This window comes from Neoarius graeffei, chromosome 20, assembly GCF_027579695.1.
Source record: "Neoarius graeffei isolate fNeoGra1 chromosome 20, fNeoGra1.pri, whole genome shotgun sequence".
NCBI classification, from domain to species: domain Eukaryota; kingdom Metazoa; phylum Chordata; class Actinopteri; order Siluriformes; family Ariidae; genus Neoarius; species Neoarius graeffei.
In genome coordinates this window covers 60,851,767-60,878,888 of record NC_083588.1, presented here as the reverse complement: position 1 = coordinate 60,878,888, position 27,122 = coordinate 60,851,767, and the positions used below count along the sequence as shown (strand labels likewise).

At 40.7% G+C, this 27,122-nt stretch overlaps 1 protein-coding gene across 1 annotated transcript; it reads left to right on the top strand.

Moving 5' to 3' along the window:
- On the top strand, positions 1-25,270 carry rnf113a (ring finger protein 113A). The gene is made up of 10 exons (XM_060902105.1): positions 1-112; positions 277-356; positions 6,508-6,606; positions 10,055-10,162; positions 10,510-10,619; positions 10,702-10,808; positions 12,147-12,236; positions 17,406-17,499; positions 17,719-17,825; positions 23,138-25,270. The coding sequence occupies exons 1-10, from the start codon at positions 7-9 to the stop codon at positions 23,203-23,205; spliced, it is 969 nt and encodes a 322-aa protein (XP_060758088.1). The 5' UTR covers positions 1-6; the 3' UTR covers positions 23,206-25,270.
- Positions 25,271-27,122: the final 1,852 nt, after the last annotated feature.

The following is a 27,122-nucleotide window of genomic DNA, read 5'->3' as shown; positions in this document are numbered from 1 at the left end:
TTGAAGATGGCGGACGCTGAGGGAACCAACTCAGCAACCTGTACTTTTCTTTTTAAGAAATCAAACAAGAAATTCTCTGCGCGGAAAAGAAAAGCAAGCGACAGCGACAAAGGTAAAGTTCACAATTTATTTCTCCGGCATTAAATATGAATTGTTTAGCGGATGTTTACATTATATGTAGCATTTTAAACATGCTAGTCAGTCTTGCTAACTGTGTAGAAACTAGGAAGCTCCTAAAACAAGGCTGTTTATTTATTTGTTTACTTGTTTATTTAGACAGAAGCAGCGATGAGGAGAAAAACGCCGTGGTGAAAAGGGAGAAGAGGCCGAGCTCTCACAACCCCATGATACAGCGGGTTAGTCTGGTGTCGTAAAAAACTCTTTAAAGGTGCAATAGCTGATTTTTAAAATTCTTTATTTGTACAGATAATGCGGAAGATATAGAGTCTGGTCTACAACCCCGATTCCAAAAAAGTTGGGACAAAGTACAAATTGTAAATAAAAACGGAATGCAATGATGTGGAAGTTTCAAAATTCCATATTTTATTCAGAATAGAACATAGATGACATATCAAATGTTTAAACTGAGAAAATGTATCATTTAAAGAGAAAAATTAGGTGATTTTAAATTTCATGACAACAACACATCTCAAAAAAGTTGGGACAAGGCCATGTTTCCCACTGTGAGACATCCCCTTTTCTCTTTACAACAGTCTGTAAACATCTGGGGACTGAGGAGACAAGTTGCTCAAGTTTAGGGATAGGAATGTTAACCCATTCTTGTCTAATGTAGGATTCTAGTTGCTCAACTGTCTTAGGTCTTTTTTGTCGTATCTTCCGTTTTATGATGCACCAAATGTTTTCTATGGGTGAAAGATCTGGACTGCAGGCTGGCCAGTTCAGTACCCGGACCCTTCTTCTACGCAGCCATGATGCTGTAATTGATGCAGTATGTGGTTTGGCATTGTCATGTTGGAAAATGCAAGGTCTTCCCTGAAAGAAACGTCATCTGGATGGGAGCATATGTTGCTCTAGAACCTGGATATACCTTTCAGCATTGATGGTGTCTTTCCAGATGTGTAAGCTGCCCATGCCACACGCACTAATGCAACCCCATACCATCAGAGATGCAGGCTTCTGAACTGAGCGCTGATAACAACTTGGGTCGTCCTTCTCCTCTTTAGTCCGAATGACATGGCGTCCCTGATTTCCATAAAGAACTTCAAATTTTGATTCGTCTGACCACAGAACAGTTTTCCACTTTGCCACAGTCCATTTTAAATGAGCCTTGGCCCAGAGAAGACGTCTGCGCTTCTGGATCGTGTTTAGATACGGCTTCTTCTTTGAACTATAGAGTTTTAGCTGGCAACGGCAGATGGCACAGTGAATTGTGTTCACAGATAATGTTCTCTGGAAATATTCCTGAGCCCATTTTGTGATTTCCAATACAGAAGCATGCCTGTATGTGATGCAGTGCCGTCTAAGGGCCCGAAGATCACGGGCACCCAGTATGGTTTTCCGGCCTTGACCCTTACGCACAGAGATTCTTCCAGATTCTCTGAATCTTTTGATGATATTATGCACTGTAGATGATGATATGTTCAAACTCTTTGCAATTTTACACTGTCGAACTCCTTTCTGATATTGCTCCACTATTTGTCGGTGCAGAATTGGGGGGATTGGTGATCCTCTTCCCATCTTTACTTCTGAGAGCCGCTGCCACTCCAAGATGCTCTTTTTATACCCAGTCATGTTAATGACCTATTGCCAATTGACCTAATGAGTTGCAATTTGGTCCTCCAGCTGTTCCTTTTTTGTACCTTTAACTTTTCCAGCCTCTTATTGCCCCTGTCCCAACTTTTTTGAGATGTGGTGTTGTCATGAAATTTCAAATGAGCCAATATTTGGCATGAACTTTCAAAATGTCTCACTTTCGACATTTGATATGTTGTCTATGTTCTACTGTGAATACAATATCAGTTTTTGAGATTTGTAAATTATTGCATTCCGTTTTTATTTACAATTTGTACTTTGTCCCAACTTTTTTGGAATCGGGGTTGTACTCAGTCAATAAACTATCTGGTTTTGAATGGTGATGTTGGTTTTAATTTGAAATAAAATGATTGAAAGAAATAATACAGCTCTAACAATCTTTGATGTGAATACTCTATTCAGAATTTGGCAAAAATTCTGCAAATTTGTGGAAAAATGGCGGCTTGATCTGGGACATGATAAATGGTCGACTACATCGCATTCCCTTAAAAAGGTTGTAGTCCACTGAAAAGTCTACAGTTATCACTAATTGTATTTTAAGTTGTAACTTTATACACCTAAGGATTGGTGCGCTCACAGAATAATCATAACCGTAATAAAACATCATGCAAAATATTTGATCACCGTCGTAACTCCATTTTCCGCAAACCCAAAACCAATACGATCGTGTGTTTTGATCTAAACGGAAAGCCTCAGGGTCGAGGTCACTACCTCACCAAAAGTATGAACTTAAAATCACTATGCCATATAAACATTTAGTTATAAATCTGTGATTTTTGTTTTTTAAAACGAAAGCTGAAAGTTAGGTATAGAATATGTTTCTTACAGAATATGTTACGATGGTAGCTGGTCTTGTATGAATTTCTGAGCTATAAAATGAGTTGTGGTCTATTTTTTACCGTAGCGTGTTATTTGTGTGCGGGGAAGGACACACATTAACAATTTGCATATGTAGAATGGAATTTTCCACTCCAACAGTTAGAAGTTGATCGTGCTTCCATTTGCGGTCTTTCTGTTACGCGGGTGATCTGTTCGGACGTTATCACTGAAAAGGTGAGTTTTGACAGTTTTATTTTGTTTTAGTCTTGCAGTATAAGGCAATAGAATGTTTCTTTTTCATCTTACTTTCATATTTCGTAGTGTTTGCGTATTTTTAGCCAATATTTTGCAACCATGGTCAATTTAGATCGAACTTTTGATAGAATCTACAGCCAGTCATTTTGCCCCGCCTCGCGCTCCGTCCGGTGCGGTAGTGATGTCCCGTTGCTCGCGCGCCGCAGCAGAGACCCGCGCGACCTTCAGCCGGTACAGTCGCTGTTCTTTCACCACCGCCGTTATTCTCATCTTTCCGGTGTGTTCTTGATTTTTCCATTGTGTTCCATTTCGCCAAATCAAATACCCAAAATGTATCATATTATTCATATTTAAGTGAAAAATCAATTCTGTCATCATAACTTGGCATTTTTAACCCAAGCAATCAAAAAGAGGAAATGTATTCAATATTTTCACTCATCTGTGAAGGAGCGGCTTTAATTCTTCATGATAGAGTTATTTTATATGGAAATCAATTTTACAAAAGCATTTGAATTATAATCAAAACATTTTTCCACAGTGGAGGCCAAATAAAGCAAGATACTATCTTTATTCTTATTAAACATGACAAAAGAAACATTGAGTGTTAGGTAAATGCAAAAAGAAAAGTAAAATTATAAAATTTATATTTTGACCATGATGTCCCAAATGAGAGACCAGTTTCTGAGGCGGACCCACCATCTTCGGGCATTTTCACACCTATAGTTCATCAGAATCCGTTGACGAGTTTATAAACGTGGTGTGTTTTCTATAGACCGTTTGCACTTGTGTCACGAATCTCCCATGATGCTCTTTGATTTTGTGTCCGCTAGGGCTGCTCGATATTGGAAAAAATCAATATCACAATTTTTTCAGTAAATATCGATATCGCAATTTTTAAAACGATATTTATACACCTTTTTTTAAAGCCCTGATCATCAACACCTGAGGCACCGGGCCACATTTTTATAGTACAGGCCTCATAGGCTACCTGTCAACCCTTCCCGTTGTACCCTGAAACGCCTTTTACTTAAACTATTTACTGTGCAAGCGCGTACTTTGCATAGATCCTATAGCCTGCACAAGGCTCACGTTCTCCTCACTCAACATTTCCGATCACAGAGGATGGAGCCAGCGCTGGTATTACCAGTGATTACTGCGTAACGTCCACACTGGCTCGTAGCCAGCCAAGGATAAAATCTCTCTCTCACACACACACACACACACACACACACACACACACACACACACACACACACTACAACGTAAGCTTGTGTGTTGTTAAGACACCAACATTAAACACGCACAATATAGAGACAAGTCCTTAAGAATTAACATACATGAAAATAGGCTTCTCTTCCTTCATCTTCCAAATGTGGACTCCGCTATCTTTTTGGCATGTCAGCATTGAAATACCATTTGCAGAGATATTTCACTCGCCATTAAGAAAAGTAAAAGCAACACATGATTAGGGCTACATGATTAGCAGGGGGACACCGTTTTAAGCGCACGGAATTTTAAAAACAATGTAATTACATCTGAGTCCGTCTACATCGCGCAATAAACCCGTCCTTAGCAGAACCTACTTCAAAGCATGATGCTAGCTGCAGATGCACAAGTCAAAATCAAATGAACCCAACATGCCGCGGCGGGCAACATTAATAACCAAATTGCCTTACCTTAAAACGCTGCCTTGACCACAGGACGACTCGCAATTATTCCACTTAAATCCACACGGTTTAACACATCTAACACAGCTAGCAAGCTGGATATGTGCTAATATTATTGTGCTTGTTTTCTTCCGTAGATGCCATTTTTACATTACCCAGTCCCACATCCAAAAATATGACGTAAATATATGTTAATTGTATTATTATAACTATTAGCAAGCAAATCAAACAACATATTAAGAAATCAATATATCAAATCACCCAACACGTATGAAAACAGAAGAACTGATTTTTTACTGTTGCGGAGATATCGCGGGAGTAGAATGGATGACGTATGCAAGGCTACGGTGTGCCTTAGGGGACAGAAGGGTTCGTTTTACCTTACTGTCACGTCAATGTTATTGTTGTTTTATTGTCATTGTAGAAATATTGTGCACGTCCCTTTCGACAAATGACAAAAAATCGTTTCATATCGATATTATGAATTTTGATATCGTTTGACACCAATATCGATATCGTGATAAAAATACGATATATTGCACAGCTCTAGTGTCCGCCATCTTTGTGGTATCGCATCCATGGTGGCTGAGGAGAGCACGTTCGCGAACTGTAATTTTTCACAAATATATCACGAATTGAGTAATAGCGACGAGGTCCGATACAGGGAAAAGATAAAAGAATGTTCGGGGTGGATCCGTACAGCAATGTTGTAGAGTATGGAGACGATGTACGGATGTGGCCGAGTGTGAATTACACGGACGTCGTGAATTACCTGGTGTTCACTACTAGCTTCGTCACTGGGAAGCAGATGAAAGCGTACAAAAGTTTAGCGCAAGTTTACTGTAAGGATCTAGTAGGTTCCTGATGTGGGCAAATGTTACACAAACCAAAAAAAAAAATCCAACCTAATTATTGACGTCTTCAAAGGCGACATTTTCCCGAGCTCAACTACCTACATTTTACTGCGGCTTTGTGCTCTGCATTTGTAACTGCAATATAAACTGGAGTAGCGCTTACATGTCTATCACTTACAGTATATATATAAAATATTTATTTATTTTATCTATGGGTCACGTAAACAGTAGAAATATAAACTTACCCTTGATCTGTACATATTTGTAGCTGGTCTCTTATGTCCGATCTGTTCAGAATTGCAAGTCTCTGTCGTCTACGGGTTAGATCTTCCATTTGGGGCCTTTCTCGCATTTTAACAGCAGGTAAACTAAACAATCTGACTCCAGCCTTAGCAGAATCGTTCGAGCAGCCGATGACTGCGCAAATTTGCAGCATTTCGTATTAAGGTACTTGTTGCTACGCATGTGTTATTCTACAAAGATGGTGGACACGGCTAAATCAGAGAGGCTCGTGGGACGTCACATGCAAACAGTCGATTTGGTTAGGTTTCTCTTCATGCGGAGAAGAATCCAAGCGAATCAAAATGCATTACTACAAACTACGTCAGAAGGTTGACTCTGCTTATTGGTCAGATGTAGCTTGGGCAGGAGCAAGAGAGTAACTCCAGGAAGAGAACGTCCTTCGTTTCGGACGAGTGCATATTTCTGTGAGAGAAACGCTGCTGTGCTGTTTAACATGGAGTAAAAGCAGAGTTAGTATCTGCATATGTTCTTTTTTTGGCTGTTCCCGTTAAGAGTCGCCACAAACAAACCGCTCCAGAGTGCATTTGGGACAGGACCGAGACCATTTCTGATCATGGTGTGGTTGTTTTAATCCACAGCCAGGTGTTCACACCAAGGGGGGAAACCTAACCAGGGTCTGATTTAACCAGACTGAAAAGCGCACGCAGATGTGAAAACACTGTAATATCTAAGGGGTGGAGCTTTGTGAACATGGGCGGGAGTCATTCACATGTCAAGTTCGCCTAACTGTTAGAGACTTAATTGAAAAATGGTAATTAAAAAAAGGCTAATTATACCTTCTGCATCTTTAGTCCTTCCGCTAAAGCTCACACTAACTTAATTATACTCTATTTCAGACCAAGAAGGTGGAAAGAGAAGTGGTTTCCTCCAGTGAAAGTGATGAAGACGGAAAAGCCAAGAAGATCACAGTGGCTTATAAATCCACTCGCTCAGCGGTGAGAAGTCGCATCACATTATTATTATTTATCTTCATCATCATCTCTGAAGCATATTCAGTGTTTATTAAGCCGAGGTCACAACCGGATGTACAATTTTTTGGCCGTGCGATTTTTGGCGTTTCCCAAATAGCTGCGTGTTTATTTTATTTTTTTTTTTTTGTTCGTGGAGAAAGACACACGTTGTCCGTAAGTTTGTCTTGCAACCTGAAAAAACCATAAGCGCCCGTAGAGTTTGTTTGACATGACAAAGAACCTCTACGGCTCGAAAATCAGCACGTCACACGCGCGCCCTCCGTGCGTTTCTTGCGTTATTTGCACGTAGACCGGCCGTAGGAGCACGTACGGCTGGTTGTGACCGAGGCATTAGATGTGTAGACAATAATATCGGTTGTTTTCCCAGCGATCAGGTTTTAAATCTGTGCTCATAGATGCACAGTAACGTCCACCCTGAATTTACATTAAGTTTAATAATCTGTTCATAATCCGTCTCCGATCTCAGACGTCTACACCTTGATCGGAATACAGTGGGGCAAAAAAGTATTTAGTCAGCCACCAATTGTGCAAGTTCTCCCACTTAAAAAGATGAGAGAGGCCTGTAATTTTCATCATAGGTACACTTCAACTATGAGAGACAGAATGAGAAAAAAAATCCAGAAAATCACATTGTCTGATTTTTAAAGAATTTATTTGTAAATTATGGTGGAAAATAAGTATTTGGTCAATAACAAAAGTTCATCTCAATACTTTGTTATATAGCCTTTGTTGGCAATGACAGAGGTCAAACGTTTTCTGTAAGTCTTCACAAGGTTTTCACACACTGTTGCTGGTATTTTGGCCCATTCCTCCATGCAGATCTCCTCTAGAGCAGTGATGTTTTGGGGCTGTCGCTGGGCAACACTGACTTTCAACTCCCTCCAAAGATTTTCTATGGGGTTGAGATCTGGAGACTGGCTAGGCCACTCCAGGACCTTGAAATGCTTCTTACGAAGCTATTCCTTCGTTGCCCGGGCGGTGTGTTTGGGATCATTGTCATGCTGAAAGACCCAGCCACGTTTCATCTTCAATGCCCTTGCTGATGGAAGGAGGTTTTCACTCAAAATCTCACGATACATGGCCCCATTCATTCTTTCCTTTACACGGATCAGTCGTCCTGGTCCCTTTGCAGAAAAACAGCCCCAAAGCATGATGTTTCCACCCCCATGCTTCACAGTAGGTATGGTGTTCTTTGGATGCAACTCAGCATTCTTTCTCCTCCAAACACAAGTTGAGTTTTTACCAAAAAGTTCTATTTTGGTTTCATCTGACCATATGGCATTCTCCCAATCCTCTTCTGGATCATCCAAATGCTCTCTAGCAAACTTCAGACGGGCCTGGACATGTACTGGCTTAAGCAGGGGGACACGTCTGGCACTGCAGGATTTGAGTCCCTGGCGGCGTAGTGTGTTACTGATGGTAGCCTTTGTTACTTTGGTCCCAGCTCTCTGCAGGTCATTCACTAGGTCCCCCCGTGTGGTTCTGGGATTTTTGCTCGCCGTTCTTGTGATCATTTTGACCCCACGGGGTGAGATCTTGCGTGGAGCCCCAGATCGAGGGAGATTATCAGTGGTCTTGTATGTCTTCCATTTTCTAATAATTGCTCCCACAGTTGATTTCTTCACACCAAGCTGCTTACCTATTGCAGATTCAGTCTTCCCAGCCTGGTGCAGGTCTACAGTTTTGTTTCTGGTGTCCTTTGGAGGACAGAGGAGCCTCTTAAAGAAGTTGTTACAGGTCTGCGAGAGCCAGAAATCTTGCTTGTTTGTAGGTGACCAAATACTTATTTTACCGAGGAATTTACCAATTAATTCATTAAAAATCCTACAATGTGATTTTCTGGATTCTTTCCCCCCATTCTGTCTCTCATAGTTGAAGTGTACCTGTGATGAAAATTACAGGCCTCTCTCATCTTTTTAAGTGGGAGAACTTGCACAATTGGTGGCTGACTAAATACTTTTTTGCCCCACTGTAGCTCCCAATCAGAATTAAAGTTCTGTCTGATCGACCGAGGTTTGGGAATCTTTTTAATAAAGGGTAGTTCTTCGGTAACGGAATTTACAGTCACAGCAAAACGTGTTAACATTTTTAATTGCAGTACTCAAGATAATGGTATTAAATAAACTTTCACACTATCTTTTGACCCCCCAAAAAAGCATCGAAAAATTGGCTGTGTTTAACTCTGAACGCAAAATCAGAAATTTACAAGGAAAGAAAAGTCAGTAACGGAATTACGTCAGAAAAAAACAAAACAAAAAAAACCTTTTCTTAAAATTCAAGCCAAGATTTCTCTGAAGCGACGTTGCTGTAATTGGGTTTGTGGTGATTTTTTATTTATTTATTTATTTTTAAAGTATGGTTGTCGGTACATTTTGCCTGGGAGTCCGTACTTAAGCAAGATCACTGAGCTGACGAGTTAAGGCAATCTTAATAATTTCATATTATTAAGAGGAGAATTGCCCTCATCTGTTCACGAGAATAAATATCTCCAAAACTATTGCACTTCAGCATGACATCACTTCCTGTTTTAGAAGGAAAGGGAACATATGGAATGAGCTCAGAAGGCGTTTCACACAACATGACTTGGAGTAAAACGTAACCGTTTCACTTAGAAATACTTTATGGAAACTTTAAAAGCAACTTAAGTCGGATAAGTACGGAAGCCGCGAGAGGCCCTTCATATAATCTTTTTTTTATTCACCTTGTTATCCCGAGATAACGACATAATTAATTCAGGATCTCGAGAAAACAACACAACTAATTTGAGATCTCGAGAAAACAAAACCATTATTTCGAGATCTCGAGAAAACAAAATTATTTCATGATCTCAGCTGGATCACTGTATCTCCGTCGGTAGAGACGAAGCCGGGCCAGTCTTCTGCGGAGGTGCCGCGGACTAATTTTGAAATTATCCCTTATTAAAAGACTTAATGCAGTCTCTCCCTGTGTCAACCCCTGATCAAAATATTGCCTTATTAGGTGATCGATTATTCCAGACATTCTAATGACCAAAGTTGCGTCTGTACAGAATGAGAAATAGCCCCAAAGTCAGCGTATCACAAGTCTCTTGGCGCATCTGAATGAACCATTTCTCAGCTGTTTACTCGAGATCATGAAATAATTGTGTTGTTTTCTTGAGATCTCGAGTTAGTTGTGTTGTTTTCTCGAGATCCTGAATTAATTATGTCGTTATCTCGGGATAACAAGGTGAATAAAAAAAGATGATATGAAGGGCCTCTCGCGGCTTCCGTAGATAAGCCTTTGAAGAAGGAACAGTCATTGATTTGGTAACGGAAACGGGACGATCGCTGGTAATGCGGTGATTGTTTGAATAAAACCCTGGTTGTTGAAGTAACTCGAGGATGTAGAGTGCGAGATTCAGCTTGTGTGGTGTTTGGTGTGTGTGAGGTAGAAACCAGAGGGACCAGACGACATGGGAGCCACCGCCGTGTACGCGCTGGACACCGAGAGAGAGAAAGACGCTCAGGCTATCTTTGAACGCAGCCAGAAAATTCAGGAGGTGAGTTAAGGGAAGGGCTTTTTTTTTAAAATAAATGTTAAACAAACCAGTCCAGCAGGACAATTTGTACCGTATAATCAAATTTATGGTCAGTTTTCTACTTCATTCCTCACGGCAAGAGGAACTCGACTTACAAAAGGAGTGTCATCTTTTTCTGTTTGTTTTTTTTTTTTTAAATAAAGGAGTCTTCAGTTACAATTTGTAATCCAGTTACAGTTACATTGCTTAACCATTAATGATTATTTTATGGCTATAAATAAGAATTTGAGGTTGATTTGGTTTCATCGTGCCGCTTCACGTTTTGACTCGCGCTGCGAGATGTGATTTTTCTTCTTGCCCGTTTCTAGGAACTGAAAGGTAAAGATGACGACAAAATCTACCGTGGCATCAATAACTATCAAAAATTCATTAAGCCGAAGGACACCACCATGGGTAATGCGTCATCTGGCATGGTCAGGTACGTGGAGAGACGGGTTCACAGGCTGCCTTTGATGATCAGCGTCGTTTCCTGCTTCTAATTTTGATCTGTTCTCTGACAGGAAAGGACCAATCAGAGCTCCTGAGCACCTCCGGGCTACGGTGCGGTGGGATTACCAACCCGACATATGCAAAGATTACAAAGAGACAGGCTTCTGTGGATTCGGAGGTGTGAGAGAACGTTACTTCTTAAGAGAGAATATCTTTTTAATCTGGCTGAATTTATCAAATATTTCTTATTACACTACCGTTCAAAAGTTTGGGGTCACTTTGAAATGTGCTTATTTTTGAAAGAAAAGCACTGTTCTTTTCAATGAAGATCACTTTAAACTAATCAGAAATCCACTCTATACATTGCTAATGTGCTAAATGACTATTCTAGCTGCAAATGTCTGGTTTTTGGTGCAATATCTCCATAGGTGTATAGAGGCCCATTTCCAGCAACTCTCACTCCAGTGTTCTAATGGTACAATGTGTTTGCTCATTGCCTCAGAAGGCTAATGGAGGATTAGAAAACCCTTGTACAATCATGTTAGCACAGCTGAAAACAGTTGAGCTCTTTAGAGAAGCTATAAAACTGACCTTCCTTTGAGCAGATTGAGTTTCTGGAGCATCACATTTGTGGGGTCGATTAAATGCTCAAAATGGCCAGAAAAAGGTCTCGACTATATTTTCTATTCATTTTACAACTTATGGTGGGAAATAAAAGTGAGACTTTTCATGGAAAACACAAAATTGTCTGGGTGACCCCAAACTTTTGAACGGTTGTGTGTGTGTATATATGAGTGATTCTACGCTTATGGGTACTGAAATGGGGACATGAACTTATTCACCTAAACCATTTTTTTTTTTTTTACCATCAGGTCACAAAACATGTAATCTTTAATGAATGATATGTTAAAAGATAACTTTAATTTTCTGAGATGTAATAAAAACATATTTATATGCCAAAGTCAAGCCTATGAGTTCCAAAATGATGTCTGTTCCATTACTTCTGTTACGATTGTCCATCTCGCGTCTGTTACAAATTAATTACAATCTAGCTATATACCATGTTAATCTTATTGAAAGAATGTGTATGTTTATTCTACTACACATGTTTATTAATTATATTTGCTAAAACATCACCTTCCTATGTTTCAAAAAGTAATTCTACATTGTTAAAATTGAGAATATATATGTCCACAACACTTCTGTTACGTTCTGACTTTGGCATATAAATATGTTTTTATTACATCTCAGAAAATTAAAGTTATCTTTTAACATATCATTCATTAAAGATTACATGTTTTGTGACCTGATGGTAAAAAAAGAAATGGTTTTAGGTGAATTTTTAAAAATAAGTTCATGTCCCCATTTCAGTACCCATAAGCGTGGAATCACTCATATATATTTATATTTAATTATTATTATTATTATTATTATTTTTTGTAGTGTAAGATGAATTTCAGAAATGTAATCCATTGTTCGAAGTCGGTGGTGACAGAAAACGTGTCTGTTTTCACAGACAGCTGCAAGTTCTTGCACGACCGCTCCGATTACAAACACGGCTGGCAGATCGAGAGGGAGCTGGAGGAGGGACGATACGGCGCCAACGGTGAGCTGAAACAGGAGATATATTATATTATCTAATATACACACACGTTACATTAATGGCGTTTAGCAGACGCGGTTATCCGGAGCAGTTCGAGGTTAGGTGCCTTGCTCAAGGGCACTTCAGCCATTCTTGCTGGTCCAGGGAATCGAACCGGCAACCTTTTGCTTCCAAAGCTGCTTCTCTAACCTTTAGATGACAATATAACTCTCCGATCAGAGATTAGAATGTTTTCAGGAAATCAAACTTCCAGGGATTTCCTCATCACGTTCTTCAACTTGTGTACGAGAATATAATTTGTATGTAATTATACTTACACAGTGGGGTCTAAACCTCGAGTGAAAATGCTCCGATTTCACAATAATTTCTAATAATAATAATAATAATAATACGAGTGAACGGTTAAAACCTTGACATGAATTTTGTAGTATTTGGAACGTCTGCCTTTTGCTGGAACGACAGCGTGTGTTCATACTGGTATGGAAAGAAGTGCGTGTAAACCCTGACTCCTTAAACATTTTCCTTTTTCTTTGTTTTTAAAATATTCAAAGTTTTAAATGGGGGGGAGGGGGGACAACCCTCTTTCATGCCATCATCGTTAACGGTAATAATAATGACATTTTCTGCTGTATATTTGAATTTTTTTTTCACTCGTTACTCCTGAATTAGCTTTCAATAAGGTGGCATTAATGGAAAAGTCTTTGTGGTTAATTAGCTTGATCCTATCTGAATATATTCTTAGGATTTAATCTTCTGAATAGATTTACTCCACGTACAGGGTAGATTTCTCATGTTTTCTGTATGAAATTAAGATAATTAACCACAAGATGTTTTTTGCGGCGGCACGGTGGTGTAGTGGTTAGCGCTGTCGCCTCACAGCAAGAAGGTCCGGGTTCGAGCCCCGTGGCTGGCGAGGGCCTTTCTGTGTGGAGTTTGCATGTTCTCGCCGTGTCCGCGTGGGTTTCCTCCGGGTGCTCCGGTTTCCCCCACAGTCCAAAGACATGCAGGTTAGGTTAACTGGTGACTCTAAATTGAGCGTAGGTGTGAATGTGAGTGTGAATGGTTGTCTGTGTCTGTGTCAGCCCTGTGATGACCTGGCGACTTGTCAGGGTGTACCCCGCCTTTCGCCCGTAGTCAGCTGGGATAGGCTCCAGCTCGCCTGCGACCCTGTAGAACAGGATAAAGCAGCTAGAGATAATGAGATGAGATGTTTTTTGCCATAATTTGATCCAGCTTTACCAAGGGTGCCAATAATTCTGGAGCTGACTGTAGTGCCTCCCCCCCTCTTCTTCCTGTGAACTTATGTGTGGTTGATGCGTGAGAATTCCGGCAGATTTTAGAGGTGATCCTTTGCATAAATTTGGGCGGAGTAAATACGCAAATGACGCAACGGTAGCCGCAACAGAAGACGCTGGTAAAATCAAACACGGCAGTACGGGATAGCCACAGCAAGACAAAAGCCATGCCCACTAGGTAAACCTTTCACTTTCTGCACTATTAAAAAGGAGTTCAGAACTGGGCACGCACGCACGCAACTGGCGCAGATCAAAACTGGGTTCCCATGAATGAATGGTGAGAGATTTGTGCCACAGACCTGGTGGCTGTCAAATCCGCCGGCAGCATCCGCAGCGTTTCTGACTAAATTTCCTATTCACGTAATACAAAATCACTCACTACTGACTGTATAGTGGACTATATAGTGAGGACGCCATTTTGTAGCGCTGTCCGAATGTATAATGAGGGTTATTTACACCCTATAGTGCACTCAGTATCCCACAATGCATCATGAAAAGTAGTGTACAACCGATGGTCACTAACCAAAGCAATATATCCCATCATGCATTGCGGGCGTGCTGAAAGAAATCAAATTAAAAGTCTCAAATTTGATTTAATAAAAGGCAGCGGCGGGCGGCACGGTGGTGTAGTGGTTAGCGCTGTCGCCTCACAGCAAGAAGGTCCGGGTTCGAGCCCCGTGGCCGGCGAGGGCCTTCCTGTGTGGAGTTTGCATGTTCTCCCCGTGTCCGCGTGGGTTTCCTCCGGGTGCTCCGGTTTCCCCCACAGTCCAAAGACATGCAGGTTAGGTTAACTGGTGACTCTAAATTGAGCGTAGGTGTGAATGTGAGTGTGAATGGTTGTCTGTGTCTATGTGTCAGCCCTGTGATGACCTGGTGACTTGTCCAGGGTGTACCCCACCTTTCGCCCGTAGTCAGCTGGGATAGGCTCCAGCTTGCCTGCGACCCTGTAGAAGGATAAAGCGGCTAGAGATAATGTGATGTGTGTGATGTGAAAAGGCAGCGGCAAAGAGCCTTGATTTAAAAGAACTGAAAGATGCAGCAGACACAAAGTACTTTGTATTTATTAATGTGTGAAATACGCTCAGTATAATATGGATTTATTATTTTGAAAACCCACCAGCCGACTGATCCGGCACGGTTTAATTGTGCGACAGTAATGACGTAAATAACGGCGCGGCGGAGTAGTGTCTGAAAGCGGTTTTTCATTTTACCAATGAGCTCACTGTATAGTCCTCTATATAGTAATTCCCTAGATAGGGAGTAGTAAATGAATGTCTGTGTCCGAAATCACTCACTCATCGTCACATACATGAGCATCCGTGAGTCATACGTGGCTGCCGCCGCTGTTCCGTGAACATTTTTGAGCTTGATGGTTGTGACAGAAGGCGTGTGCCTTCACATTTGTGACGGGTGAATTCATCTGGCACTTGACCCACGGCAATTTTCAACATGAAGAAACTTTCCTGGGATGGAAGCCACGCCCTCCTGGTTGTCAAAGTAGCTCCATGGAAGGGCCTGGAACATGTGACTGTTGATCCCTCAAGAAGGCTCCACCCCAAAAAAGTTGGTCTAGAAGTGATATTATTAAAGGAGAACTGAAGTCATTTTAAAACTTGCTTTATTTCTTAATTAATGTGTTATTCAATTACGTTTTCGGTTTTGGTAACCTTATATCGTGACTCGTATTGGCAGCTAATTGCAATTAAATATTATACTTATCGGCCTGTTCGGCTTTTAGCCGTGTTGAGTGAGTTTAGTTCGCTTGGTCCACGGCAGGCGTCGCTTATCCGCGTGATCTTCAACAGACTTGTGCGAGACTTCGAAACGTGAAGTGTCAGCCAGGTGTCAGTGCCGCCATTTTGAAAACTGTTTTCCAAACGAAATATTGCACAAAAATGAGTTTAAATGACGATTACTGCCGACTTTTTTCAAACTTTCCTGATCGCTATCAAAAACAAACAGAACTTCCGGCTTGATCACATCAGCATTCGAAAGAGAGCGCGTGCATCTTTTGACAACGTTGGCAGATGTCGGTCACTTTGATTTCCGCTGTACGTTTTGCTTCCGTCCTACGATGTCTCGCACAGGTCTCAACGAATCTCGTTTACGGCCATCGCTTTGACATACGGACTGATATATTACAGAGCATATTTCTTTTTGAATTAATTAATTTATTTATTTTGAATGAATTTATTTCGAACATGTATAAAAATGTATGTAACTATTTGTACATACAAAGAAAACGAGAAAGTGACAAAGAAAAGAATAAATAAAATAACAAAGAGCTAAGACATTACAATACACCGCACATTGTTCGAAAAAAAGGAGTGGGAAGAAGTACAATACTTTTTGAATTTCCACCCCTTTTTAACTACCCCGAAATCCAAACTACATTAATACACCTATAAAAATATATACACTTCATGAATATCTATATAAATATAGAATTACAAAAATAAATATGTACTACATACCTATCCCTGTAAATATGAAGATATCTATCCCCATAAATATATACCATATACTAAGTTAGTTCTAATATAACAATCAACCCTATTCTATTTATCCCTCATCATCCTCCGTTAACATACTTCCTCTTCTATATACTTGTACAAAAAATATTTTTAAACCTTTTTTTTAAATAGATTTATATTTGCACTTTGTTTTATTTCTGTCTCCAGTCTGTTCCATAAAGTCACCCCACAGCTCGATACGCACGTTTTTCATATTTGTTTGAACCTTTGGTTTGTTAAAATTTAGGTCTCCCCTTAGATTATATCCCCCCTCTCTCTCACTAAACATTCCTTGTATATTTTTCGGCAATAGATTATTTCTTGCTTTGTACATTATTTGTGCTGTTCTGAATTTGACCAGATCCATAAATTTCAACATGTGTGAGTTTATGAATAGTGAGTTTGTGTGATCTCTGTATCCTGTTTTGTTTATTGTCCAATTTCAAACACTCATAATTCGCTATAGCAGCGACAAAATAGCGATCAAACATGCATTCCTATATTTAATAAAATGAAAGAATTTTGATGATAAATTTTCCTTCAGTTCTCCTTTAACATGTATTATTTTGTCCATGTTGAGTTGCTATAGTGACCCCTAGAGTCCAAACCATGAACTCTTAACATTGCTAGCTAGCGACATTTTATTAAAGTGCACATCACGGGTAAATTCAGGAGCGAGATCAATGTAATTCTCTTATTTTATATTAAACTTTGGTCAAATATCTGTCACATTTTGTGCAATTTTTTTACCTTGCGCAATACCAGAAAAATTCAGTTGAAATCGAGCCATTTGAGGCGAATTGGTCCGCCTCTGAAAAAACTTGCCATTTGGATTTCCCGCCAAACATTGATTTTCGTGACGTCGCATGCGGGACGCCTCCCTCTGAATCCTACGTCAGCGCTGGTTTGTTTATGAGAAAACGACCTGGTGGTTTTCTGCAAATTTCTTCTTCAACGTTATCACGTAATTATTAAAATGGTTAACAGATGTATCGTAGGAGGGTGTAGCAACACCAGTCTTGATGGGATTAGTACTCATCGTTTTCCAAAAGACCGGACAATGAGAGAGAAATGGGAGCGCTTGGTCTCCACAGGCTGTGCACTGAAACCGTGCAAAGCTCACGCAGCCTGCTGGCGCTTCCGCAGGTGACGTCACGAATCTGGCTCCAGACTCCGTTGGGATTTTTCCAGATGTATTTTATTTTGCTGCAGACAGACGGCCTTGTGCAAAATTACCCTTCTGGATGAGTGTGTAAAGGGACATACTTTCATATAAAAAAAAAAGGTCCTGAATATGCACTTTTAAAATAGCTCCCTGAGAATAGCTGTAGTTTACATGCGCCTGTACTGTTTGTACTTCACAGACCAAGAAAACTACGAGGTGAGCAGCGATGAGGAGGATCTGCCTTTCAAGTGCTTCATCTGCAGGGATTCGTTTAAGAACCCGATTATAACAAAGTGAGTCTCGAACATGAGTCGAGTTTTGTTTAAATGAGGCGGTGTGTATATACACACACGGATGCTACTCAGCGTTTTTCGTGTATTTTTGTTAATGTACACGTATAATAACTGTATGTACAATCCAACTCATGCGTATTGTGGTATTTATATACAAGTAATATTGTGTGTATTTAAAACTGCATCGATGACGCATGAACACACTCCCTGCGTTCTCAGGTGTCGACATTATTTCTGCGAGGCCTGCGCTCTGCAGCACTACCGCAAGTCCAAGCGCTGCTACGTCTGCAACCAACAAACCAACGGCGTCTTCAACCCGGCCAAAGGTAACTAACCAGCAGCTCCGTTCGCTCAAGGGGTTCAGGGTTTAATGAAGAAGTTCAGCCTAAAATGTACCCAGCAGTGTAGTTTATGCTGATGTGACCTTGGGCCATTATTAAAAAACGTTCTGTTTCCGGTCCACCGGCCGGGTGAGTGCCGTTTGTGCGGTTGAAATTTTTTTTTTTAACGCGGGTTTTTCGACATTTTTTTCGGGTTCGTAAATCTAAAATCGAACTTGACATTTCCGCATTCCCAGGGCTTTCCACTAAGGCTCATACTAGCCAGCCATGACAAATAAGTAGCCAGCCGGGGGCAGCACTCGAAACTAATGGTGTCCCGATGTCCCGGGGACCATAAAAAATGTCATCGGGACACAAAATTATCATATCTGGGACAATCCCGGGACAATGGAAAAAAATAGATCTAGAAAAAAAATTCTACATTAATATTATTTACAAAGCCGTAACACATACGTAGACATTCACCTAATTTGTCAATTTTAATTTTAAAACGTTAACAGCGAAAAATACATAGTAGCTTCACTTTCGATGCACCTGCATCCGTAGGCTACAGAGCAGCGCGTTCTGTTCTAGAATCTTCGGCCGGAGTCCGCATTATATGGACCTGGAATGGAATTGCTACCGCACACGCTGCGCCGACTCTTCCCAGAACAAAAATGCTGAAGTGGTTGAAGCGGACCGACCGCGGGGAAGAAACTGAAAGCCCAGACATAACGTCTCCGGGACCTTCAGGATCCAAAGTGTCCTCGCCTGGTCTGCAGGCAACGCTAGCAACTGAATGAACTTAATGAACACTGTTAGACACGTTATAAAATACAACAGGAATGATGTGGATGATATTGACGGAAGATACCGTTCAACAGAATAAGTGAGTTTTCTTGGTGTCTTTCTAGTTCAGAAAGTTTAGTCAGTCAGCAGCACAACTAGGCTCGGACCTGCCACTATGCTGATGTTGCTAATATTTGCACCCACGTTTCGGCAGTGAAAGTTCATAAAATGGATAACGGAAAGTTCATAAAAATGGATAACGGAAAGTTCATAAAAATGGATAACAGTAATGGATAACGGAAAGTTCATAAAAATGGATAACGGTAATGGTGAAAATGATAAGTTGGCCTTATATATGCCAACAGATATTCAAGGTATAAGTAGATGAAATGAACATAAAAGGGGTCTTATTTTCAACTAAAGTGTACTGCAGATGTAGTGAGTTGAAACATTTTCTGAATGAGCTAGTTGGCCCCTTTAAATAAACGGGTATCTATTCATACAGTGAGATCGCCAAAGTTTAATAAACTGAAAATGCAATAACTGTAATTTTGAAGTAGATGATGTATAGGACGTGTCGCTTGTGTCTTGTGACTTATTGTAAAAATGATATAAAGGGTTCAAAATCGCATAGTTACAAATATAATAGTAACTTCATATGATAATATTAACCACTGGTTATTTCAGAGAGGAAAAAAATGGGGACACTATTGCTTCCATTCGGGACAATACAACACAGAATTCGGGACCACTGGGGGGGGACAGAGAAAAAAAGTTAATTTCGAGCCCTGGCCAGGGGGGAGTAAACACAAAATAAACTCCTGTGCACGCAGTTCCCAGGATTAAATGTATTTTCTACAGACCATTTATTTATTCACTTTACTCAAATACAAAGTAAAATGGCAGTAACTCTTCTTTCTTTTCTTGCGTATTGCATCATGAGGCGTTCCTGGCTTGTAAATCTCTTATTTTCGGTGCATGACACATTCACGCAGCTGAGCATGCTATGAATTAACAACGACAACGGTCTGCAGTGGGGCGACACAATTACACACTCGGCGAACATTTCTCCATTTGTGTATGAAAATACACTCCAACCACTCAGTTTGGGTTCATTTACAACCAACGGTGTCTTTTGATGCCAGCACGTAATTGAACGAGAGAAGACTGGTTTACCGGAGACAAAATAAGCGTCATCTCTGCTTCTGTTCCCTCCGACAGCCCCGACACACTACTGCCTCCGCCGAGTGCACGCACACACACCGCATGTCAGGGCCGCGGATGAGTTACTCTCCCTTGATCAACGAAATCTGCGGGGAATTTGTGGTTATTATCGGTACAAACAGCGCAAATCACAACTTAAATGAGTGCGGTTCGGTTTGACATTATTGTCAGTCCGTTAGATAAACATTTTAATTTTAGTCGGCTGTATGGCGGCAGCCGGCGCTTGTGGAAAGCCCTGCATTCCGCGCAGAATATAGAACTGAATCAGCTCCGCGCATGCACCGTGCGGCACAAAAAAATGGCAGCCACCATGAAGGAAGGAGATCCGGAGTTTTCAAACATTTGCTTAAAGGGGAACAGAGGGCAATATATAGAGTAAATATAACAATAAAACACACATTAACGAACCTTATTCAAGACTTACAAAAGTTTTTTGTTCTAAGGTTGGAAAGTTATAGTGTTTTGAAAGTAGCTCGAGCAAACTATTTCCGCAGTTTGAACAGCCCGCCATGATATTAATTTTATCCAATCAGAATGCACGTTCATTTTCTCTGCGTAACACTCATGACGTATGTATGTGCCCAGTTGTGTTGGCTCATTGAGGTTGGGAATAGCACGTGTGAATGTAGGAAAGTAGGATGAATTGTAAGCGATCGGCTACACAATGCCACAGTGTGTTGCTTTCGGGTGTAATAACAGGACCGATGGAAAGCATAACGATCCTCCAGACGTGTCTTTTCACTCGTTTCCGCTGAAAAACACCAAGCGAGTTCGAGCTTTCTTCTCTTCTTTCGTCATCACTGGAGTCGAGAGTACCTCTCCTAGGTTCAAACTGGTACCCTTCTAAGCCATAGCCTGCTTGCAGTGTGTCTTGCGGGATCTCTTCGTACGATTCGACGGAGCTGTCGCTTTCACTTGATGCGCCCGACGCCATGATTACGCGCTTCTCTCCTAGTGCAGTGGGTAGCGCTGACGTCACGGTCTTTTAAAAATGGCGACTCTTGTGCCGTTTAGCGTACCGACTATTATATTTACAATTACCAAGATATTTCGTTGTTTTCTAGTACATAAATTTGATAGAATACTTAAGAATACGTTACTTTGTCACATCAGCAACTGTATATATTATATTTGGTACCCCTTTAAGTGTGAAATCGCAAAATGGTATTCTAGCGAACAACAAAATAGTAAAGATTCAGAAAAACAAATCATTCAGTGATCATTTTAACCTCCTAAGGCCCAAGCTATTTTTTTTTACATGCATTTTTTTATTTCTCTTTGCTATTTGGGCTTATTAGAACCTGATTAGAATAAAAACTAAGCATCATCTTTTGATAAGATGTACTTTTAGACAGGGCTTTGAACCGGTTCAAGGAACGAAAACAAAAACTGGGAACTTTTTCTATTTCACATGGAACAGAAACAAAACCAGAAACTTTTATTTTTTATGTTCCGGAACAGAAACGCTTATTAAAAATAATGGTAACCGGTTAATACCGGTTTTTATTTCGTTCCTCAAAGTTTCCGTAGCCTACAAATAGTCATTCTTCTCCTGCGCAAGTTTCTATGACCCGCTGGGGTTCACTTCCTGTGTGACGTTCGCTGATTGAATGGAGAGAGCGGGAAGGTGGACTACTATCACATCTCCATTACTGAGTGTCTGAGCAAAGAAGAGCCTGAACGATGCAACCTCCCTATTGGCTGTTTGTAAAAATGTATCAGTTGTTGCCCTTCCCACGGGAATCATCGCGGGCTCGAGAGACGAGACCTGACGAGTTAGTTCGTTGGTAGCAGAACAAAATGTCTGGACACAAATCGGGTTTTCAGAAAAGGAAAGAAAATAAACGGAGGGTCGAAAATACAAAAAAGGAGGCAGAAAATGCAAAACGAGTTTTAAGGTAGGACAAATGGTTAGTTTTCTGAGGCAGCCCGCCGTGGCTGCCTGCAGGCTTATTTATTATAGCCCATTTAGTTAAAATAGTTGATATAAAATGTTTATAGTTATAGTTATGTGATGGTTGTCCTGATTTAGACTGGTGTTTTTTTGGGGGGGAGGGGGGGTTGCGCGATGTTGCACCCGGGTCCAGATTAGGGCAGAACCGGCCCTGGCTACATTTCAGCTGTAGTTTGTTATGAATGTATGTACTTGCATAGATGTGTACTTCCAATATGGCGCCTAACAAAATCTCACGGCGCGGTGACGTCATGCAGTAGCCCTCTATAGGGCCTGACTAGCCTTTGGTAACACAACGAATTATCTTTCATTTTTGGCACTTTTTCTGTTTGTGTAGGTGGGAAGACATACTGAGAATCCAAATCGCCAACATTTGAAATAATTGTTTTGAATTATTTCTTGTCTTATTTAATGAAGGTTGTAATAGAATTAGCCTACATTTGGCTTAAGCTGGATGAGACAGAGACATAATTTTATAGCCATTTGTTAAACAGCTGACAGGGAACGTAATTAACCGTTCCAGGAACGAAATTTTTTTGTTCTAACCGGTTCGGGAACGTCTGTTTAATGGTGGAACCCAAAACCGGAAACGTTAAAATTCCGTTTCTGTTCGGAACGAACCAATAGGAAAAAAATTCCGGTTCAAAGCCCTGCTTTTAGAGAAAAAGTATGTCCACATATGTGGATTCTTGTTCCGAATTTCCATAAAGTGCTGTCCATGCATGTGACCGCTAAGCCCTAGGAGGTTAATAGTGTAATTTCATCCGAACTCGGCCTAACGGTCGATTTAGAACTACAAAAAGTCCGTGTGTCAGACATTTTAAGTACCTTTGTAAAAGTTTTGCAAATGTTGCAGTCAGCATTTAAAATGCTAACTTAGTTTTTGTACAAGTTTCAGTTTATTAAACTGTCATTTTATTAAATGTCTGCTTTTGTAATAAAGTACTGAAAGAAAAAGCAAACACAGCATTGCGATTTCTTATCCATTCATGTATATTAAAAAAAAAAAAAATCCCTCCCTCCCGACTGAAAATTTTTTTGCTCACCCGGCGGACAGGAAACGGATTTTTTTTTTTTTTAAGGATGGCCTTGTTGGAAGGTTTTAATGGGTACCAGTTTATCATTGTGTAATTTGTCAGACACTCAGTCGACTTCGGAGTTGTTCAGGGTCTCCGAGTCGCTGGTTTGGTTCCTGATTTGAACCAAAGCAGGTCACAGAGCTGTAAACGGTGCGTAGTCGGTCGTAGCTTGAAACTGAAGTATGTTTTCTTCAACACGTACTTTGCATCTTAGTATTAATGAATCGTCAGTTTGTCGTCATAACTTACCACCACCTTTTTCCTTTCTCAAGAGCTGATGGTGAAGATGCAGAAACATCAGGCCGCTGCAGACCAGCCACCTTCAGACGAGGAAGACTAACGTTCCTGCCACCTCCGTTCCCTTTATTCTTCCTCTCTGGACATTTGCCCAGTTTTGTAAATTTGTCAATTTTTTTTTTTTTAAACCCACTTGTTTGTTGAAACAAACCCACTGACCCTGATGCATTCCTGTTAGGAGGATCTGTGCACTTTTGAAAAGAATTACATCTGAGAACACGAGCACCAGTTCACCTTATCGGCTTTAGGAAATGCGTGAATCGTTCCCAGCCGGAAAAACTCGCAAACTTTTCCTCCTAAATGATTTGAAGGCGTAATCCGACACTAAAGGTGATGGTGCTAGTTCTTCATTTTGGTCACAAATTTCTAGGACATACACACAATGTGCTTTTTATAGCACAATACAGTATAATCACTGCACTGGAGATTTTAATGGAAAATGTGTATTTTAAAAAAAAAAAAAAGTACACATACAGTACCAGTCAAAAGTTAAGAGCAGCCTTTCTCAACTGGGGTGCTGTCAAAAAATTATGTATTCTAACATTAAAATAAATAAAATGAATTAAAATTCCAAAAAAACGATAGTTACAGTACACTAATGCAGATCATCGCTGCCTCATGTATCATTAAAATTTGTCTCACGGCCCCCTTTCCCGTGTCACAACGTCACTGCCGGGGTCAGCGTGACTGCGTATATTTTATATGAGGGTGTTTTGAGAATTTGCATACTTCTGAAGGGTACCGTGACTGTAGCCTGGCAAGCCAGACTAAATGTGAATATTTAGTCTGGCCTCGATCCGTAGACATTTCCGAAGGGTGTAGGAGGAACAAACCGCTGTCTTTCAAACTGTCTCTGTGCGTATAGGCCAACGCTCTGACCAATCAGCGCAGCAGTCACTGTGACGTAGTCAGAGCGACAGAAAGCAGTGGGGGAGACCTTGAAATAAATAATTTTTCAAAATGCGTATTAATTAATAAACAGGTTCTAGATATTAAGACGTTTGGAGTAGGGATGGCGAAAACTAATAAAAATCTTGACCGACCACCGAGCCTCATTAGCCGGTTAAAGTCGGTTAACCTATGAGTTTAAAATTCTAGAATTGGAATTATTACAGGGATGCAAACGGCACGCCTTTTGGCGGATGCCGCCCTCTCCACGGCTGAATCGCGCAGATCCGACCTTCCTTTCCCAAGGGGGGGGGCGTTGGAGCGTCCGACCACAACTTCATCAAAGCAAATTCTGCATATAAGCAAATGCCGCCACAGTCCACGAAACGCAGGAAGTACAAGCACGAGAAGAAAACAGCAAATCAGAAAGCCGCGCGCCCGCGCAAAATTTAATGTGCGCATTCTGATCTACTGATTGCGCAGCTTCCATGCAAACGCGCGCAGCCCCCCGATCCACTGCCCTTCTTTCACACCCCCCACGCCTCATGGACTGCAACAGCACCCGCCTATTTAGTCATTTTAATACAGAATCCACCTTGAAATTACAATCGGACACTCTAACGTGCCCCCCCCCCCCCAAAAAAAACCGGATCTGCGCGATTAAAAAAAAAAAAAAGTCGGCATCTGCGCCTTTAGTTTGTGTGGAGAGAGATGATCTGCAATAACATGCATTGTTGGCTACAGACCGAAACACACTTTCAGAATGCACTGGCCAAGGCAGGACTAAACTCCATGTGCCTTCTAATAATTAAAAAAAAAAAGTAAATTGTAAGCTAAAAAGCCGGTGTCTACACTTTTCTTTCACCGAGTGGCAGCTGGGCGGGACATGACTGAATGGGTGTTTCTGATTTGTCAGCTGTCCGCTCCAAAATCGGCAGCTTCAAAACGATTGATTTTTTTTTTTTAACCGACAACCAAAAAAAATTAACCGGTTGCCGTTGATTCGGTCAACCACCGGTCAAACGGTCATCAGTTAACATCCCTAGTTTGGAGATAATGACCACAAGTTTGGAGTCTGTACCACATACACATTTTTTTCCAAGTGTTTTTCAAGGGTTTGCTTAAACTGTTTTTGAGAGTTTTTATTTTTATTTAGTGGTGTTTGGTGAAATAATTTCCCTTAAATTTAAATAACGGGAAAATAAACAATCAAAAAGTAATGTTTCAAAGCTGTTTATTAATTCTTCGTACTGCACAAACTAGCCCCATCCTTTTGGCTACGAGCGGAGCCAGCTGGTAGATCAGACTTTTGCCATAGCCGGTTGGCAAAACAGCGAAAACGTCCTTCTTGAAAAGGAATGAGCGGAGAGCCTCTTCCTGCTCATGTTTCAACGAAAACTCCAAGTCTAATTCTTCTAAAACTGATTCCAAAGCAGAGTCAAACTAGCGCTGTTCACTAGCCCGTAGCCATCTTTCCTGTTGCGCTTTCTCCAGCGTCGCGCAGCTTTGTCGTCACTCCTGCAAAAGCCCGCCCAAAGAATCCAAACAAAAACCTTGCATTGTGATTGGCGGGCAAGATTTGATGCCCGGGGTGTTTTTGTTTATATGGTGCGAGGCTAGACCCACTCGCTAGGCAAAAAATATTTTTGGCCGCTAGGCGGTTGGGTCTAGTTTACTAGGCTACCGTGACTGAAAAAAGGTTGAGAAACGCTGTTTTAGACACACCTTACGCAATATTCTTTTGTTTATTAGCTCATCCAGCAGCCAAGTGATGAGTTTCTGCCGTCACGTCTTGTCCGGAGTTGTCCACGTTTCACGAAAAATCACTTCTCTCTTAATTCTTGACCGATTTTTATTCTTTTTGCCAGGAAGGTAGGTCTGCCTGCCTGCCTGGAGTGCATATAGCTTCTGGGTCAATCCATGTGAAATCAGCAGAGGCCTCGCCACTGACCATCTCAGATTTGCTTCATACTTTCTGGAAATATTGTCAGTGTGCCCAGTAAATAGTGTACAAAATTTTAGGCTCGTACCTTCATTAGTTTCTGAGATATAGGGACTTTTTAAAAAGGGGTGTGGCTCCAATTTCACTGTTGAAAGGCATGCTACAGAAAACGGACCTAACTTCCATAAGTCATTACTTTTAAACTATTCATGCTAGAGACATGAAATTTTCAAGGATTGTTCTTCAATGCCAGACGCCTTTAAATACTAAAATATAAAGTTCACAGTTTAATATTTGCCAAGTTATGGCTTGCTGAAAATCATAAATGTGCTTTGGAGCAACTTTAACACCCCAAATCTCCACATTGAAGTACACCAGATCTTTCAAATTTTCTTACTCATGTTATAGTACTCTTTAGGCAACTAGGTATATGTTCAAAAGAAATCAAACTTTCTGATTTATTAGGCTTTAAAAATAAGACATTTTTGCGCTTATAATTCAAACGCATATTACAAATGTATGACCAGGTCTACCATAAAAACAATTAGACCACTGGAAAGAGCTTGTTCTGATTAGCAAATGCACAAAATATGAAGTTGGTACCCAAAACCAAACTATAAACATTGAAGAACAGTCCTTGAAAATTTCATGTATGTTTCATGAATAGTTTAAAAGTAACGACTTATGGAAGTCAGGTCCGTTTTCTGCAGCACACATTTCAACAGTGAAATTGGGGCCACGCCCCTTTTTTAAAGCGCCTACATCTCAAACTAATGAAGGTACGAGCCTAAAATTTTGTACACTATTTATTGGGCACACTGATAATATTTCCAGAAAGTATGAAGCAAATCTGAGATGGTCAGTGGCGAACATTTTTCTAAATCTGGTGATTTGGGGTGGAATTACCCTTCTACCTAAATTTGTGTGATTGCAATTAATAATGAAGTTATGGACTAATTAAGACTTAATGAGCAATTCAAGAAAGGGGGGGGGAAAATCACTGCTTCTTGGTCAATTCCTGACTGTTTTGGATTCTTTCTGGTGAATAGGTCGGCATTCCTAGGGTGGATATCGCTTATATATGTAGTGTGTATACACTACCGTTCAAAAGTTTGGGGTCACTTTGAAAT

Coding starts and splice junctions, on each gene's coding strand:
- rnf113a (XM_060902105.1), top strand. CDS start 7: ATGGCGGACGCTGAGGGAACCAACTCAGCAACCTGTACTTTTCTTTTT. Junction 357..6,507: donor ACAACCCCATGATACAGCGG/GTTAGTCTGGTG, acceptor ACTCTATTTCAG/ACCAAGAAGGTGGAAAGAGA. Junction 12,237..17,405: donor GGGACGATACGGCGCCAACG/GTGAGCTGAAAC, acceptor TGTACTTCACAG/ACCAAGAAAACTACGAGGTG.